Source organism: Spodoptera frugiperda, chromosome 29, assembly GCF_023101765.2.
Source record: "Spodoptera frugiperda isolate SF20-4 chromosome 29, AGI-APGP_CSIRO_Sfru_2.0, whole genome shotgun sequence".
Taxonomy (NCBI): Eukaryota; Metazoa; Arthropoda; class Insecta; order Lepidoptera; family Noctuidae; genus Spodoptera; species Spodoptera frugiperda.
The window spans coordinates 1,335,120-1,354,615 of record NC_064240.1 but is presented as its reverse complement, the minus strand read 5'-3'; the positions used below and the strand labels follow the sequence as shown (position 1 = coordinate 1,354,615).

General features: G+C 33.7%; 1 protein-coding gene across 4 annotated transcripts in view; it reads right to left on the bottom strand.

The window, feature by feature from the left end:
* Positions 1 to 19,496, bottom strand: part of LOC118268514 (centaurin-gamma-1A) — a 233,406-nt gene that overhangs the window by 53,002 nt on the left and 160,908 nt on the right. Inside the window, exon 1 of one of the 4 annotated variants that reach the window (XM_050706390.1) lies at positions 14,240 to 14,761. The exons of 2 other annotated variants lie outside the window; for them this stretch is intronic. In XM_050706390.1, the coding sequence (XP_050562347.1) occupies positions 14,240 to 14,396 (157 nt within the window). In that variant the 5' untranslated portion in view covers positions 14,397 to 14,761. Of the gene's footprint in view, positions 1 to 14,239; positions 14,762 to 19,496 lie in introns of those variants that run through there. One more of the 4 variants, XM_050706392.1, reaches the window with a different exon arrangement.

Below are 19,496 nucleotides of genomic sequence, written 5' to 3'. Positions count from 1 at the left end.
AGCTTCAATGTCGTCCGTTTCTCCTTGCTTTGTTCTTCCAGCATCTGCCCCAGTTTACCTGAAGAACATCTGCCCACCAAATAATGTGGCATTGAGCCCTTCGCGAATAGATTAAGGAAGCTTTGTGTGCAACCAAACCCTAATCTTGACTAGTGGTGGGACGTATTTCTTCAATAATATCGATTTATTATTTAATTTTTTTAAAGAATTTGCAATTGTGGGTGCTGTGTTGATTATTTTTATTTAATTACTTATTTTAGTGATACGAATAGTGTAGGTATTTGATATTATAAATTACAATAACAATATGTAACAGAATATTTATACTAACGCTCGTATTTACGTTTATAAACACTTTAAAACAATTTAGAATTAATAATCGTCATAATAACATTACATAAGTCGATAATATTTTACAATTCGCGTGCATATCACGACCAGACAATAGATCTATTATTAGTTCATATCTACTACTACTAGTCTACGATAAGATAAAATGTACAGAATTAATTTATGAGTTTCTTTGTGACGAAACTTAATAGCGACTGATTAATGTTGTAGGGTATTGAACTACACTATCTTATATCGATAGATAAAATGAGGTAACAAGAGTAGTGTCACTACTATGTTAGTAGATAAAGTTCAGTAAATATTTGTTTTATGTTTCCGCGTGCTACTTCTCTGTGTTATATTTGATTTAAGGGCAGATAAAATACAAAAAAAAAAACAATCCAAACAGATTAAAATCTAGTATTGGATAGTGATGTTCTTACTTATCGATAAAAATAATATAATAATGTTTTATCGATAGTTTAAGTTCTTGAATATAAGTTACCCTCTCTAAAAGCACTCCTTACTTTATTCAAACATCTAAAAGCATAATTACATGTTTCCTGATACGTGAATTTCGCGATCATTATTAAACAATTTACCGGCGGTTACCATGGTAACGCCCACTATTATAAACAAGGACCCTTGCTTACCCTGTGTTTAACAAGTGAAAGATCTGTTTGTGTTTGATGCAAATAATTCTTTTATGACGTTAATTGATTTGGAATTATGACAGATGAAAATGACGTTGAATGAATGGCATGGGAATAGAAAGAACCAAGACGAGAAAGTGAATAAGACCTTACTATTCATATTCTTTCCGCTTTCTGTGAACGTTGTGTTTATGTTCGAAATGCTAATTATGACTAATGTGTTGCGTACATAAGTTACTTTGAAAATGATATCATATTCCCTGTAATCCAGGGGCTTGGCTAATGTACAGTAATACTAATTCGTCTGCGTTTTACCAACAATGTTGCAAATAACAGTTATAAACTATTCATGCCCATAAAGTATTAAATCCCTTGTGTTTCTATCCTAGGCTAACATAGAAAAGTTTAGTAAAGTTTATATTTTCATACAAGGCATTTTCGACCTTAGGATAGTATTAATCGATTCCGATTTTATCCTTTGAAGTAAAATAACTGTCCATTTCATAAGCTGCCGGTAGATACGGAGTGAATTTTAATATCAGGGAACTGGTGACACAGGAAGCTGTCGGTAAAGGCTATTATGACTTCCACCTGGATGAGGGAACGAACTACATATTTGCATTTCATCTACTAAAGATAGGTCTAAATGTGGATGTAATTTTTGAAGTGGCATCTGTATTTATTGTTTTTGAAAATTAATTTAGGAAAAAATGTAGTCATGTCAATCTCTATAACAATCATATCTTGTTTTAATAATTAATGTAATTATTGATTTACATCCAAGTATATACTAAGGAGTAAGAGGGAGGCCTTTGTTCAACAGTGGATGTCTTGGCTGATAATGATGATGATGATGAAATAGACACTTAAGAAATCAAGTCAATGTTTGTGTATATTTTAATTCAGAACTATACATGAAGATAGGCAATTTAAGTCATCTATTTCTAACTTACTAATGATATAGAAAATGAGTTTAATAGTATTTTCCAGTCACTGGAGCATTATGAAAAACGTCGATCCCTCCTGTTTCTAATATTAGTGTTGGATATGAAATTAACCTACTTTATTAGAACTCTTTAAAGTGACACTACTGGATTGCGTCATTGATGATTCCCGAATCATGATTTGACGTCATTTTGTTAATACGATGATACATCCACTTATTGCCAATTCAGTTTAGAGATACAAGAATGGATGAAGTCACGGATCATAAAAATTGTACAATCATCAGGTTTTTATTTCAGCAACTTTCTACATGAAACCCTTTAAAAAAATACCTTTAGAAAATCTTTTGCAATTTCATATTCCAAGGTGTCATAGCAACAAACACCTTGACACAAAAAGTCAGTTTGCCACCAAAAAATTACACTACAAAAAATAGGGTTGCGCTACCAAAAATAAAATATCGATAACGCAATCGAAGCGCGATTTACGATTCAGCTCGTGCGGCGCGGCTAAACAATGGCTTCCGTTTCCTGCCCGCCACGTGCGCCCGCGCACCGAAACGTTCAAAATTCGTATTTGGAATTCAGTTAATTGGACGAGATAAAAATCGGATCATGGAAATGTAAAAACGCATTTAATTAATTTGAGCTATTTATCACGTTAAACATGATTTAAGTCGGTAAAAGGAATATAAAGCTTAGTTTACGTCGTAGATAAAAATACACGTGAGTTTAAATAAATGTTTGAATTATGATGAGTTATTGTTTGCCTAACAATGTGTTTGTTTATTTTCTGACTTGGAGAAAAACGTGCAGATGGCATTAAATATAGTAGAGCGCCAAGGAAAATGATAACATATACAAATTGCGTAATGCGAATACAAATATTTTTCAGAAGTCATATAATACCGCAATGGTTTTATTTTGGGATGCAAAAATAATATCTCGGATGATTTTTATTTTGAATATCGTATGATTTTTACGAGCTGTGTTGAGGAAACGTGCCAAATGTTTGAATACAATATTCAGATTTATGATTGTTTATAAAATCAATATTTTTTTCTAAATTCAGATTTTCGAAATTTCCGAAATTATAGTATAATTTAAAAAAGATAAATTGAATAAATATGTTCTGATATTTTATTGACCCAACAATCTGATAGAAGCTGGTCACTTTTCGCAAGGTCAATTTTTAGGTTGAGTTTTGTCATTTGCTCTAAAACTCCACTATTGTTTGTACAATTCAATTACACTGCGAATTGCATACAGATATTTAGGAGAAATACAATAGTTATTATCGACTTAGTTACTCTGCTCACTCCATTAAGATAGAGCAGAAAATGTAAGTAGTACGCGGATCTAGACAACAGTGTCAATTGTGCAGATTTCCATTCGAGTTTTTCCATTTCAACAGACAATGTATGGGAATCGAACTGCTTTGTACTGTTTTATCGCTTGTTATGCACGTGTTATGAAGTTTTTTAACGATCGTCGTACATTTTTATAGCTTGTTCGACAGTCAATGAGTTGTGTGGTTTCTGTATAATTAGCCTTTACTTGTGAGATAATGTCGAGAGAATGTATTGGTTTTTGTTAAGTATAGTATTATTATCGTATTTGTGTAGTATAAGCACGTGCCAGTAAATCAAAGTATTTGTTACTGTATAGATATTTTAAATAGTAGACTTCACATTTTATCTCATTTAGATTTCTCAATAGGACATAAAGTAATCACTTTTATAAATGCGGTTTTTCACTATTATCGATATATATTTTTTTGTTGACAGGCATCACTAGTGCTCTATAAGTACAGGATGAATCTTAAAACTATTTTTATGCATAGTTACTTAAAGTACATTGCAATGGCTGTATTATATACAAATTCAGTTACAAAAGGGACAGTATATAAGGGCAGTAATCTCTGTCTATACATACCTATACATAAAGTTATGTATATGTTAATATCACCCGATATTCCGCCTCATTGCCGGTTGCATCTGAACTAGGGTTGTCAAGCAATAATTTCAAATTAAGAACTCAAATCCCGGGATTAATAAAAGCAGGGAAGCTAATGAGGTTATATTAAATTTTTGAATGAGCAGACGATTAGCGGTTGGGTTATATTTGTTTTTAAGGAATTTGGAGAAGATTTATTAATGTTTATGACTGGTTATGAAAGCCGTATTTTGTTAGATTTTCTGCTATGAAGTTTCAAAGCTTAAAAACCGAGATTTTTGCTTGTGTTTATTAAAATTCATGCTGCTTTTAGAGTTTTGTATATGAGAAATTAATATCTTCTAAAACTTCAAGCCTGAGTGAATAGATTGCTTATGGGCAGACGTGCTCCATCGTAGGCCGCATCATCACAATTTGCACTCATTACCAAATAAATCTAATTGTATCTCTGTTTACTTCGTGATATTTTAGTTGATTAAAATTAGACACATCGAAACACAAAATAGTTTGATCCATCCATTACTGCTCCATGTAATACAATATTATCAGTTCAACACTAATGTCGTCACCCCTGACTTCCCGTACTTTCAGTATCCGCTGAGTTTATTTGCTTTCATATCGACGGGGCTTGCGTAACGTGAATGCACTAAAATGCGTCAATGTGCAATGCTGTTGCAGTTTTGTCGTAATAACATGTGATAGAACGGTTGCAGTTCATTGAATTCCTATGTTGTTGACTCTTCCTCAAAAGGATAATTACCTTTATTTATGTCTTTGAGGAAAAGCACATGTTATGCTAACTATTTCCAGCAGTTATGGTGGAATTTGAAAATCAAACAGTTTAATAACATTTTAGAACATACTGTATGTTGATGAACGGTTGGCGCGATGGCTGGGCAACGTGCTGATTCCCGCACAACGTTGTTCGATTCGGGTCTGAAAATTTTTAATAATTAAGGACGTATGACCTGAAAAATGATCAGCCACTCCCATTGTCATTCGTATCACAAGAACAGTTGCAAGTGAGTAAGTTCCGTATTACTAAAACACCCGGTACAATAATCATCCTCAAAACGTAATGAGGCAACCAGTCCCATTGTTGAAACCTCATCACAGACTCTCAGACTACACATGATAAACCGTTCATTGTAGAAAACTTTCTTCAATTTCACGTCGCATAAAGCTCAACCAACACAACAATAAAAGTCTAAAGACTAAACACGTCTCACAGAAAGTTATGACTTACGACCAATTTCGCACTCGCTGAAACTTAACGAGTTTCCATTGTAGTTGTAAAAAGGGACGGGCCACGGTGCACCGTGCAACTGGGTCGGCTGTCATGGCGTCTCGACCTCTGTGCTCCGCGAAATGCCTTTTCCGATTGCACTACTAGTGCTGCGCAATCCGCTGAGGATAATCCCGGGATTCTTGTAATAATATTTTAGTTTTTAGTATAACGTCCATTGTTATGTTTCTTTAGCATTGTGGTACGTGTTCTTTAGTTTTTAATATGGAATAGTAAAGTAAGTTATATGTTTTAACTTGTTATTACACGTAATACGTGTTCAAGTATCGAGTCTAGAATCTAGTGAAAATTGGTGTTTCGTATGAGCTAATGCTCAAGTTATAAAAATCGTCACGCAAACTAAGTTTCACTAATATTTGATTGCCCTACGTGATAGATAGCTAGATTAATTGCCTTGGTAAGAATTAGACAATATTAGACAACATTCCATAATATCTGGTATTCGAAGAAGCCAGTTCTCATATGCAATAAAAAAACAAACTAATAAAGCGAAATGTAAGGCACGTCCCTACGAAAGTTTCAATCCCGATATTTCCATTATCGTTGTGCAGCACTATCTGCGACCCATTTTCTCGTCTCTTGGTTTTAAAGTTTTCAAAATTGGAACGGCGCTATTCCCGTTAAGTTGGATGAGTTCTTTTTTCAAAGTTCGTGCTCAGATTGTTTTTATTTTTAAACGTTCTTATTGGTGAACCGTTAACGTTCGATTTACAAAGTGATTTGAAGTTCTTGTTAAAATCAATTCCGTAACGGTTACTTGAAAACGAATTACCTTCGAATCGATTTAATAATTTTTTAAATCGATAAAATGCGTGTCTATTTTAATTCGTAACTAATTGTATAATTTAAGTAACTGCTCAAGATTTGATATTGTTGTTTTTTTAATTAGAAATCAATGAGAAAATCATTGAAATCGATTCGATTATTTCGGATTACTTGTAATAGAATTACATACGTAATTAAATGAAGGACTTTATGTTTTCATCTTTTATAAAGTAGTCTTTTATAATTAGTCCTGCCCGTACATAAAACGTTATTATACCCAAATATCACTTTGACTTACTACATTGAATCGTGCATTGCACTGCGATTACTAATGACAACAGAATGGAGGTCAAAATCAATGTCAAGCATGAGTCATTCACATCACTAGTTTGTGTACCTACTCGATATGAGTGCTGTAGTAAATTTTATCGATTACATCACTGCGATTAAGTTGCATCGAAGTTGTTTTGTTTTTCTATTTACTTGGAGTTCTATGCAAACAATATGCAAGAAGTTGAATGTTACAAACATGTTTTTGTATTTATTTTGTCTCGCACAGTTTTTATTGCAAAACATTTATTTATTATTTTTTGTTTTTTCTTTGATTTAACTTAATATTATCTTGAACTTATCATACTTATTTCTTTAAAAATACGTTTCATCAGAAGAGTACCAACAAAAGGCAAGAAAAAGTCAGATCCATTGTTCCAAATCCGACAAAATCCTTGTACCTATTCTGTAAACAAAGAAAATGAAAATAAACAGAAACACCTTCGCACCCGTCACAATTCTGCCTCTTTACCTAGATCCTCACTGAGGCATATTGGATCCGGATATTGATCCCGGGAGTGTCGTGCCCATTCGGACGCACGCCGCAATATGTTGCAGAACCTTTTCAATAACGTAAGTCCCCGTGCTGACCCCAATAAATTGTTAGGCGTATTCGTCTTGGCAGGAAAAGAGCAAAGTTATAAGCGGTAGCGGGGAATTCTTAGTAAAAAAATATAATTTTCCTCAGCGGTATTTTTGAACCAATAAGACCTAAAAAGCTTCAAGAAAAGAGCATACTTTTTTTTTAAAAGCCCGGCATCGCACTTTTACCCCTCTGGTGTTTCGGGTGTCCATGTGCGGCGCTGATCGCATAGCATCAGGTGATTCCTTCTGCTATTACTCTTCCCATATTCCGCAAAAAATCATTTATTCATAGGTGACAAAATAAAAAAATCCAGTCTCTAGTTTGCAGGTAACTATAAATTGACGTCAGTGTCGATTGATTAGAAACTTCATTAGCGGTGATTTGGCTAGCTCTTGTGTCCGATTGGACATTTTAGATAATGTATCAAAGGTCAACATCGAAATATCAGCAATAAGCATTCAGTTAGTTATCGACGTAAAGTGTGACATTTGCCTTAGATGTCACGTGTATTTAATGGCGGAAAATGGAATATCTGTGACTTCCTTGAATTGTAATTCTGTTCACTCTTGCTATTCCAATTTATTTTCGACATTGGCAGAATAGTCGACATCGGCTCTACTTGCGATTAACAGAAATATTTTTTTTTAAAAACGTTGCCCCACATTAGGATTTTTTCCTGTGTCGTGGGTGCGTTTACAAACATACAAGATCCATACACATGACACCCAGACCCGGAACAATAATCTGTGGATCACACAAAGAGTTGTTCCGTGCGGGAATCGAACCCGCGACACGTTGCACGGCAGCCAGTTGCCTAGCCACCGCGCCAACTGTGCAGTATAGAATAGGAATACCTGTTATAGGAATATCTCTTCTAAATATTTCACTTAAAATTTCAAATCGCGACCTCTTATAACCAAATACAAATGTAAGGAACATGATTCGTATCCATTCGCTTCCTCTATCTCTCATAACTTGCGTTGATGCAACAGTTCCCTCTGTAAGCCGACATTAAATGAATTTATTATGAGCACGGCGGGCCCGCGGAACTTTTGCAATTTCGATAGTGTTTCATTCTCTAATAGTCAAGTTTTTATTTTCATACGTTTGTTGTTAGTTGAAAGAGAGAGAAAAGTTGTATAATTCACCATTTGATAATAGGTAATTATTACATTTCTATTTGCTTTGAAGTAATGGTAGAGTAGAATACAAAATTTCGATACTTCTAATTTTACTGTGCGGATGTCGTTAGGGTGAAAAAATAAGGGACTCTAAAGGACCTGAACTTTTTGAACTGCGTTTTCGGAATTGTCTGCTACGCATGCTTTGCAAATATGACACATTCAGGTCCAGTGAAGTTGTAGACTGTGTGTGATTTCAGTGGTGTCTAGAATTCCACAGCTTTGTTATATTAGAGAAATATTTAAGTAGCTTAGTGTAAAGTCCGGTTGACCTGATGTCCTAGTTGCCATGTTAAACCCTGACCGAGTATCGATCCCGACAGCTAATGTGTGAAGGCTAGACAAACATGCAGGTGACAGGGTGCATGTGTACTAAGGGGATGACTAGATTCAAAATTTTAAGTGTCTAGTATAATATTTGCCGTTTTTATTAAAGAAGCTAGCTATAAAAATCAATTCAACCATAGCAAAAACATTCTGAGAATCCCAGTGAAACAATAGGAAAATCAAATGATCCATAAAAAAGACCAGAAAATCAAACCATCACCAATAACACTTATCGGCCGTTGTAAACACTATTAGACAAGGAAGCAATCGCTTGCAAAATTGTAGGCAATTCTATGGAAAGTTCTAGAACAATTATCCACAACGTTTGGTTTTATTTTAAAGGCAGCCATAACCGTTTAGTGTAATAGCCAATAGGCAGACAGTACATGAGGTGAAAGAGGTCAATTTGGATTCAAGGTTGGCTCTAAAGGGGTGCGCCAGTGAGCAAGGAATTGGACTGCATCCAATGCCCTGTTCTGACCCAATTCCCCCCATATTAGGTCACTGGATTAGATAGAATTTGCATTTATATTGGATAGAAGCTTTTACCTGTCACGTTGTTTGAGTTTATGGGTGTAAGAGTGTAATGTGGGAAATGGTCCTATTAAATTAAGTTTCTAATGGTTTGTTTTGTTTGAACTGTATTTACCCATACTTGCATAGGTTTTGTTGCCATGTGGTTCATACAAAGGGTGATCTGAATCACCTCAAATAATGAAGAATCTTTATTAGCGGTTGCAATGATAATACATTACTTTTTAACATGACGACTTTTGGATAAAGTTGTTCCATTTATACACCAAAATTGGTAAGATAACCAGAATGTAATTGGAAGACTGCCAAGAGGAACAATACAGGTAATTTGTTTTATCAAACTGACCCATCAATTCAATAGGGCAAATGTAACAGAAGCGTGTTTAGACTTGAACTGGGTCCAAGAGAGTCAAATGGTAAATATTATTGAAGACAAAGTTATACCAAGCTAATATTAGAATGAGAAGAAGTGATTGTCAGCAATATTTTTGAAATCTTGGAAGTAAATGCATAGTCCATTTCGCTTGCATGGTTCTTAATGTAAAGTAAAACAAACATTTTAGACGGTGATAAATTGTTATCTGTAGACAATTTAGAATCATTACCAGATCGTTTGATAACTGACAAATGGCTGAGAAAATGGTGTACAAATATTTATAAAAGCAGAGTCCTACTGTTATTAATGCTTTAGATAATAAGACTTTTAACCAACCCGTATTTAGCAAGCGTGATGATTAATGCTCAAACCTTCTCTGTGTGAGAAGAAGCCTTTGGTCAGCAGTGGCTGCTTATAGGCTGATGATGTGAATACTTTTTAAAATTATTGCAAGAAATTCTTAACGAATCAAGCTCTTTGTGCAATCTTCGTGCAACTATAGTTCACAAATGCGATCCATGTTGTAACTGTCGTCTATGTACCTATTTTCGTCTTTAAACTATTTTCTTTGATCTCACGTAGTTATTTACAATACACATTTAATAATAATGCAATCCGCACGATGCCATGTCCGAATGGTCCAGAAATAATATTTGGCAAACTTTCTTTGGCGTAGTAAATTGTAAAGTGGTGAGTATGCAATGTTTTCTGGCTTAAAGAGGACATTTTAATACTTAAAATATAATAATTAAACAAAAATACTAGTGCATATTAGAAATCTATCTACAGAAAAAATAAAAATGGTATCGCGATGACGCGATGAGTAAAATGTCAAATTATTTGAATTTTAAATATAGAATGAAACATTCTGGCGGGCGTTTCTCACGAGGTCGTGGACTTACATTTTTTTTTTTTATATTTCATGACCAAGGCTCAGTCTGGGATGGGAAGGTTAAATAAAAAAGTTTTTGATGTTTTTAGTTATAGGTCCGTTATACATAATAATAATATTGCGGAGGAAATACGCACGAAAATAAATTATACGCTAGAGCGGACAGATTCTAGTTGCTATAAAATATTATTGAGTATAATGTTATTTGTCTCACACATAAGCTTCTTATTATATTTCTTTTGTATTGAAATTAATTTACATTGTATTACATGCATAATTTGCATCGCGTAAGTTCACGAGTCTAAACATGTGATTCACTTGGCGCATCTGCAAGTATTTAATGTGAGAAAAATAACAACCATGTGTTGCTACGGACCTAAAAATTACAAACTCATTTGTTATACAGTCATTACGGGCTTTGCCAATTTCTAAATTCTTAGCATTAATTCTGTAAAGAAAAAGTCGTAATTTACGAGACATACACTGCACTAAGAATAAAAACAAGAATTTATTCAAACCTCTTTTGTTCTTTCACAGTTTTGAATCTATGACAGTTACCACCGTTGTCAAAGTGACAATGAATAAAAAAACTAAAGACATGTATAATCCATTATTATTTTCGAATCAATAATTTTTAAAATGCGTCGCAAGAATTCTACTTGGAAAAACTTTTAATTACAAAACCGATATAAAAAGAGTTACTGAATGGTAAGTCGTTGTTTATAAAAGGGGTCAAGTTTAATTGGTTTATGTAACGTCAAGTGTGACATTTAGATTGTGGCACGCGCTAGCCAGGTGCATTTCATAGCAATTAGTGTTGTCCGTTAGCGGAAATAAAAGTTTTAGTCGAGTTTTTAATCGTTAACTATTTTTATTACGTTTTTATTTTAATTTTGCTTAAATTTTATTGTTATAGGCGAAGAAGAATTTGAAGTTATTTTAGTGCGCTTAATTGTTTAATTTAAGATTAATTTATTGCAGTTCATAATGGTTTTATTTGAAATACAAGTGCTTGTCTTGAATTTTATTCAGTGTATTGTATTGTTAATATACATATATTGCCATTGTTGTATTTATACAAAGGTGCAACACTGACGTGCCATGAGCCATTCAGTAACCACCCATGATGTAATATCGCTAGACCTACCTAGACTTTTTGTAGACACATTAGTATTGTAAAAACGTGTGGCTCGAGTACTTATTTTTAGTATTCATCAACGTTATCATAACTACAGTATTTAAATACCATTTGGAAGATCTGAGTAAATAAAATTACCAAATTATACTATGTGCTTAGTCATCGACTTAACAAATTAGTATTTGTTTGGCAAGATCGTGACGACTAACTATGGAATAACATTTATTTTTAGAATTAAAGTAATACAGAAAGATCAGTCATAAAAATACTTCATTATAGTTATCAAATTGCTTATTTGAATAAATAAAACAGAGCCCGACAAAAAATTACCCAAATTGGTATGAGAGACATTCAAAGCTAATAATATAAATTAATTCAATTCAATCTAAGGGAATTAAAGTGTTTTAACAGTTCATATTTGCATCGGACATGCGGTCGTTGCACGTCTGTCCTACAATCAACTTTACATGAAAAGATTTTTATCAACTCGATCGATCCGAAGTTAATCAACTTTAAACGATGTGATAAATGTAGAACAGTTTAGAAATAAGTACTGCTATTACACTATCTGCACCACCACTTACAATATTGATTAGTCGATTCACCGATACGATGCATTTTAATCGATTTATTTTTTTCTAGGATCTCCAATAATCGATCTTGATGGGAACATAATCGGGAAGCCTAATGATGTTCATCTTATTCATCTATTTAGTAACAAGTTTAACAGTAATATCGTTTATATTAATTAACAGAAAAATACGACATCGAAATTTATCTCGGAGTTATTATTAATTACCTATTGGAATAAATAAAAATTCATAACAATATATAGTGACTTTTATTGAGTAAGGACGCTTTATATGACACGTTTTTATGGGAATTATGTCAAAAACCAGCCAAATAACAAGGTCTAATACCACATGTGGCCTAAAAAAGGCCATAAATGCACAACATATGGGTTGATTTTATAGTCGTTGGTAAAAAAACGTCAATTGCGCATTAAAAGATCAAAAGTACAGCACACAGACATTGTAAAACCTTGAGAAGTAAAGTTACGTTATGTTTGTACAAGTAGCTATTGCAATAAGAACCTGAAGATCTGTATCAGGCATTTCAATTAAATGTTAATGCGAACTTGGGTAGTGAGTCCGCACAGAAATGAAAATAATTGGTAGACCAAACTGCTTTTGGTTTTTGTTACAATAATTGAACAATGCTATCTATCCTTATTATATGTCTAGATATTTTCGATAATATCATAAAAATCGAACAGACATTTTTCATACATACAGTAGCAAATAAATGAGACTTCGCAAAACGGTGCTTGAAATGAGAATTGTACACAAAATCTATACAGATTCTAGCCAAACCCTGAATAGTGATTAGATTGTAAGTATACTAAAGATATAAAGAACCAAAATGAAACCTGAATCTAGATACACATCAGCTAATGGATGAAGGATGAACCAAAGTCACGATAAGCCCACAACAACAAGACAACAACTCAATCACTTAACAGCAATCACAAAATAGACTTCGAACACTCAAAAATTTATGAACATGACCCCGATTATCCTAGTGCCCTACAAATAATTTCATTAGTATGTAGACAAACAAAATGGGCCAGTGACAATGATCGCATCTACAACAAGTACGCTCAATTTTATGGCCAGTGACCATTTAAAATATGACATAGAAGAACATGAAACAATGCCTAATGATGACACGTGCAATGACGTAGATCTATGACGATATGGTCTTGAAATGGTCACAAGTAATAAGAAAGCTGTTTAGAAAAATATAATTGGTAATAAAAGTAAAGATGTAATTCTTTATATTGTTGGAATTGTTTACTCATTTTGTTACGAGTTTGCAAATGGATATTTCAAAGACGTCACTAATTGGTTTATAATTGTTTTGTGACGTGGCTGTCTGTGTCTATGGGTATTTCGTTTTCAACTCTGTTCCTAGCTGGTCTGGGGTTTTATTCTTGAGCTGGTTAGGGTATTGCCATTATCAATCAATTTCGCATTGTTGAATAACTCTGAGATATTTTTTAATCTTGCCAAAAATATGGGATATCTTTCAAGGAACTTTGCAAGCATTTGAGTCATGCACGTATCTGCAATGAATGGACATGTGGCTTCACTTAAACTTCTTATTGAGATTATTTGCATGTTCCAAGTTACATAACACCAATACCAATACTGTTATGTTATTCACGTAATGTTGTCACAACCCATTACATTATTAGCAACAACAGCAGTAATTTTACGGAAGAATAATCTGTGTAGCACGAATTAAAATTACGTACTATTGCAAAATATGTTCGTGCAATGAATAATTCAATCTGAATTGTTTTCTAATCACGTTGCTACTGATTCTTAGTGAGGTAAATGTCTCATTTTCTATCTTAAAATCTATTTTGCAATTACACGAATTAAAAGTAAAAAAATATTGCAAAACATAAATGGTAGGTACATGTTTAGTTATTGGGACTATTATTGGTGAAATAATTGGTGGGTTGTGATTTTTTAATTACCGTGCAAAATGTATTATTAGCGTTATGAAAGAAATTTAATTTCTGTACTATGAGCTGGTTTTTCTAGTAACGCCTGGCAACGTAACAAACAATTAAAACGACAGGTATAATTTTCACAAATATAATGTAATAGTACCTTTTTATTTAATTGAGTTTAATTTTAAAAGTAGAATCTAGCAAATACTATTTAGGCATAATGAAAAATAATAAAGTTTCAGAAACTTGTAAAAACAACAGAAAAAATAAACTACACTTGTACAAACAGAGGTTTATCACAGAGGTATAAAATAAATGAAGACTAGATTCATTACTACAAGAAAAAAAAAACTCAAATGTAATTAAAAATAAAAAAGTGAAGTCATACACTACCACTCACCGGATTTCCTTTTTTCGTTGACTAGAACCAACGATTTCGTCCTCTTCACTCTCAAAGATCGTCGCCTTATGGACCTCATGAGTGCCTCAGGCATCCTCGAAAACCTGGGAGAGTCCACTCTCTTTTCAGGCATAAAAAAATTCTTGACCGCCAACATTGTTAACTATTTACACTTCCCGCACTATTACCGAATAAATTAATCGATTATACGAATCCCATCTCTATTTCAATTACTTCACTTATCACGATCAATGTCGTTCGAATTATAAACACAAAAAAATGAGACTAATCCATTTTAGTCGATTTTCAAGGTCAGGAAATTCACATCAATTAGTAAGTTGTGGGTGGCACTAATTGAACAGTCCTTTTTAGTAAGAATGTCACTATTGTTTGTTCTCATCACTATTCCGTACGAAGAGCATCCTGTTTGGCCGTTCGGTGGTCGTATTAATTTGAGGGGACGCGCGATACGTCCTCTCGTTGACGGAGCGCGCGGCGTACTGGCGTCAGTGTAGCTAGGTGTAGTAGAGGGGATTGCCTTGCGGGTTTGCGAATGTTATCTATCTTCTTATCAGAATTTACCTAGTCTTCATAGGTACAATAAGGTCGTAAAATTTACTGTGAGTTGATAACCGGTAACAAGGTCGTGTACTGGATGAATGAAATGAAATAGCTATTTATATTCCGTACAGCGACTTATTCAAATTCAATTGAGGGCGATAATTTTCTCACATTACGACTACCGATACAGTGAATTCAATTTCAATTGCTAGATCTGTTTGAACACGTCGTATAGGTACTATATTTTTGTAGTCGCCATATGAGAGATAGGATGACCAACGATAAAAATGATGTGACATCCATAAAAGACGGTGGTGCCCGACGCTACTCTTAAAGTTAAAGTGTTATTTAAAAAAGTTAAAATCAAAAGATAAAGACATTATTAACATTTTAATATCAAGCCGGCTAGCACCCCGGTAAGCAACAGTTCAAATAAAATCCAAAACAAAATTCAGAGACGACATTGCAACCGGTGCCAAAAATTTGTGCTCAACAGACGCGCTTTACACTTGAAGTAACAACGACAGTAAATAACACAGGAGGTCAGACGAAAAACGGAAATAAGATAATCGATTTAAATATCCATATCCGATGATCGACCGGTAGTAAACAAACCAAACTCGTTCCTTGAATATCGATATGAATCACACACCTGTATACATTATCCTCAATCTAGTTTCCTTTCGGGGTGGTCAGAGAGTACCGAGCACCATATACATGCACTTCCTGTGTCACTTGTGTCTCCATATGAGGTATCGATGGATTACTCACGATTTTATTCTTAGCTTAAGCATTGTATAGCCTTAAGGAGAGAATAATCAATAAGTAAATCAAGATCAACCGATAGAGTTTTACTGGATCTTTCACAGATGTTTCTGAAATAGATTTTGCAATAAATGAAAGATATCATACCGCAAAAATCATTGCTAATGCCTAATCTAATTACATACTCAAACACGGTGTACAAACATTTGCAGTTCTAATATATCTCAAAATCTTTACTATCGTTAAATAAAACAAATACAAAGATAATTGTGAAAAAATGCGCAGTTACAACATGTTTGGTTTCCCTAGGCTTTAGTAGGCTTAGCATTATTGTTTGCGCAAAAGGCTGAACCGAGTTAATTGAATGATAAAAGCGATATAGACCAAGACAAAGAATCCAAAGAAGCTGCAAATAAAACCAAGTATGAATTTTGATTGTTGAATTGTATAATATTTAAACAGAACATTTTTCATAATAAAAAACATGGCATGATTCTTTGAAGAAATGAATATCATGTGAATAGAAATGTGTGGAGAAATTTTAGAAATGACGAATATAATGTACATTTCTACACTGTCCTAAATTGTTATCCATTTCATTTGAATGAAATGGTAATTCGAGCATAATTTGAGGAGATAATTACAATGTCGAGTGTAATCTTCAGTAATGAACATTGGCCGACTAGTGCTGATAACTTATACCTTGAAACTGGAATGTGCACTCATAATTCCTCTCATTCACGCCAATTTGGCAGTTTTTAAACACCCACGCTAACAGCTCTTGGGCCCGCCTTATTTAGCCGTGGGGTATCGAGTGAGCTATTTGAGTCATCCCCGAAAATATTTGTGATCTGAAACAGTACAATTTCCAGCTGCTTTTCAATATAATATTATTCATATTCCAATATTATTTCTAACCTCTACATTCCTTCTTCATCTTTATTGTAAACAGGATGATCTACATTGAATACTATTTCAAATTCAAATGTAGCTGCTGATTCAGGGTCAGCCATTGTTCCGACTATTCCAGTGGACGTAAAATTAAACCCGAAATTACCGTCAGTCAGCTAAATTAAAATATGCACACAAGTGGTACAAATTGGCCTACATTCATCATCATTAGGTATAAAGCGGGCATTCCGTTCATTTAACATTAATGCCGCGCCTAGATCGAACCCACTCCCTCCATTGTAGTTTCTGTACTAATTAATTTATAGCTGCTTTGTAGTTTTAGTCGTGACGAGATTTACATTGTGTTTTCTGATAAGTTCTTTTCAAATTAACAAACTGTTTAATGCTATGGAAGTTTCAGGCCTAAATAAATTTTCACAAAGGAAATTGTGTAGACAAATGTTTGTCCCAAATGTAGTCGAGAATTCGCAAATATCCAAACAACGCTAACGTCTTGGCTTTCAAGATTAATCCTCTAAAATTTAAACGGTAATGGCGACATTAACATGTTGGCAGCTCCGCGTTTCCAAGATATATTCGGTACCCTGTTTTATCCTGAGATCATGCTTAAGATCATATTCCGTGAATTTCTCCAGTGGATAACTTGAATTGTCTCTTTACAAGTACCTATCTACGTGAATAACTTAATGTCACGAACGAGGTATATTTTCTTAAAAATAACACATTACACAATGTTTACGTAAATGTACTTTGTTACATAAATATGTTACAATAGTTTCTGAAGTATTTACCTTAACTATTCCTGCATCAAATATTTAACTATTCAAACCTGTAGCGTTGAAGCAAAACATCTGCATATTTGCTGCTTCAAGCTGATAACTAAACTCGTTTCTACTAGTTATTACCACGATAACAATGAACTAACAGTAAAACGTGTAATAAACCATAAAATAAATAGAATAGATATGAAAAATAAAACTGAAGAAATCAACTCTATTACTGAACATTAAACACTAACAATGATAGATAATTTTTAGCTCTTGCAGCGAAAACTCCAGCAATTAATATTCCCTGTTTAGTTCATAACAAACCAACTTAAGCGCTACATCGCTTTACTTACGAAATTCCACTGAGAATCGTGCAATTTCTTATCGCAGCATCGTAGTTGCACGTTGCGGTTCACGTTTTGCATCAACGACCAAAGCAACCTGACCTTCCAACCTCTCTTTTGTTTTCTTAAAATGGATCCGAGCACGACAGGACTGTGTCTTCTGAGATGTCTCGTTAAATTGGACGATGTCGTGATTCAGCTTTGTATTTTCCAACAGAGATTTATTTTTAGTGTGATGTTTAGAGGCAAATATTCAGTGGAGATTTTGTTTGAATATTTACAAGGAGACACAAATGTATAACATGAGATTTTATTGTTAAAATATGATCATAAGCTTGTAAAATTACCTTAGAAAAGGGAGATGTAAATCATTATTGTGCTATAGTATAAAAATACCAATATTGACATGGCAACCAGTTTGCAATCCTAAGATAAAAAGTGACTTATCAAGACAATTATTATTAACCTGCGCAGACTGAAATAGGTGCAGTCAATTATTTCTATATCCAGTCAACTTGATTGTGTGTGCATAATAGTGGTTTATGTAAGGTTCTATGGTTTTATATTTAAGATGGGCTTTGAGTAAAAGAATACACATTGCATTCATTTTGAAATCATTGTTAGAACAATGTATGTGGTTTATATGACCCATTTGATTAATAAAACAAAGGAAACAATTTTCCTTTTGCAGGTATGCATGTTATTAATTAAACCAACAAATTATCCTTTATTGGCATTTCAAATATATTTTTCCTGCATTTAAAACATTACTTTAGCACCTCAAGTCTCAAATTTGAATCAATCAATGATACAAAATATTAAGTTAATGACTAAAATAATACATATGTCTAAGCAAAAAAGTACTTGTATAATAACATCTTCCATAGGAACAGAAGCGATGGAGCTGTACGTCAAACCTGTCCGTTTAATTGTAGGCTCAATTAATTCAGGTCGTTTTGGGAATGCTGTTCTCGCCCACGACAAAGCAGGACCGGGAATAGAACCGGTTGAATCCTCAACGAGATAGAAGCTTCCTTTAATAATTTGTCTGCCTGATAAGACGTGGCAGGTGAAGGAATAAAGATTGTGCTCTTTGCCTGGAGATTACTGGCTTTCTGAAGCTGACGTGCTTTTATTTTTAGAAAACCGTGGGATGATGTGATAGAAGAAAAATAGCTGGTAATTACTCTTTTGTATTTTGAAATAGCAATTAGCAGGGAGACCATTTTTTGCTAGTTTAATTAATAATCTCAGAGGAATAAAATTGCGTGGCTAAAGAACTCGTGATATGAGGCTAGTATCATTGGAAAGGAGCGTCAAGGGACCATTTATTTTAGGTTACAAAGGAATGAGAACAAAATTATTTTAGAAGGGTAAAACAAATTAATTCCAACTACGAACAAAGTATGAATAACGAAAATCCAATTACGAGCTACTAGTAAAGGGATGCCTAGCAACAAGCAAATTATACAGCTATTAACAAGATAGTCAACAGAAAACTTTATAATAAAATGGAAAACAAAACCAGAGCTCGCAGCTCTGAAGATCTAGTTAACATTTCAAACAAAAACAACTAAATGCCAACCCTCATTAAGCGAACTAAAACTGACTTCGAAATTAAAGGTAAACTGCTTTCAAAACAAACAAAGGCTAGGAAACAATTAATTTGGGCGAAAATAGAGGCTCTTCTGTTTATAGAGTACAAGCATGATCACCTTTTATTCTGTGCATCTATTTAACATTTCTAGAGCCCAAAATTAAGTATACTGGCATGTCTGTATAAAACGATATTTTCTACATTGAAAAGTGTATGTATGATCATAGGAATCATTACAATATACGATACGAACGTTTCATAAACCGTATTATTTGTTCATCAATGATTTTAGATTGAAGAAAAACAATGGA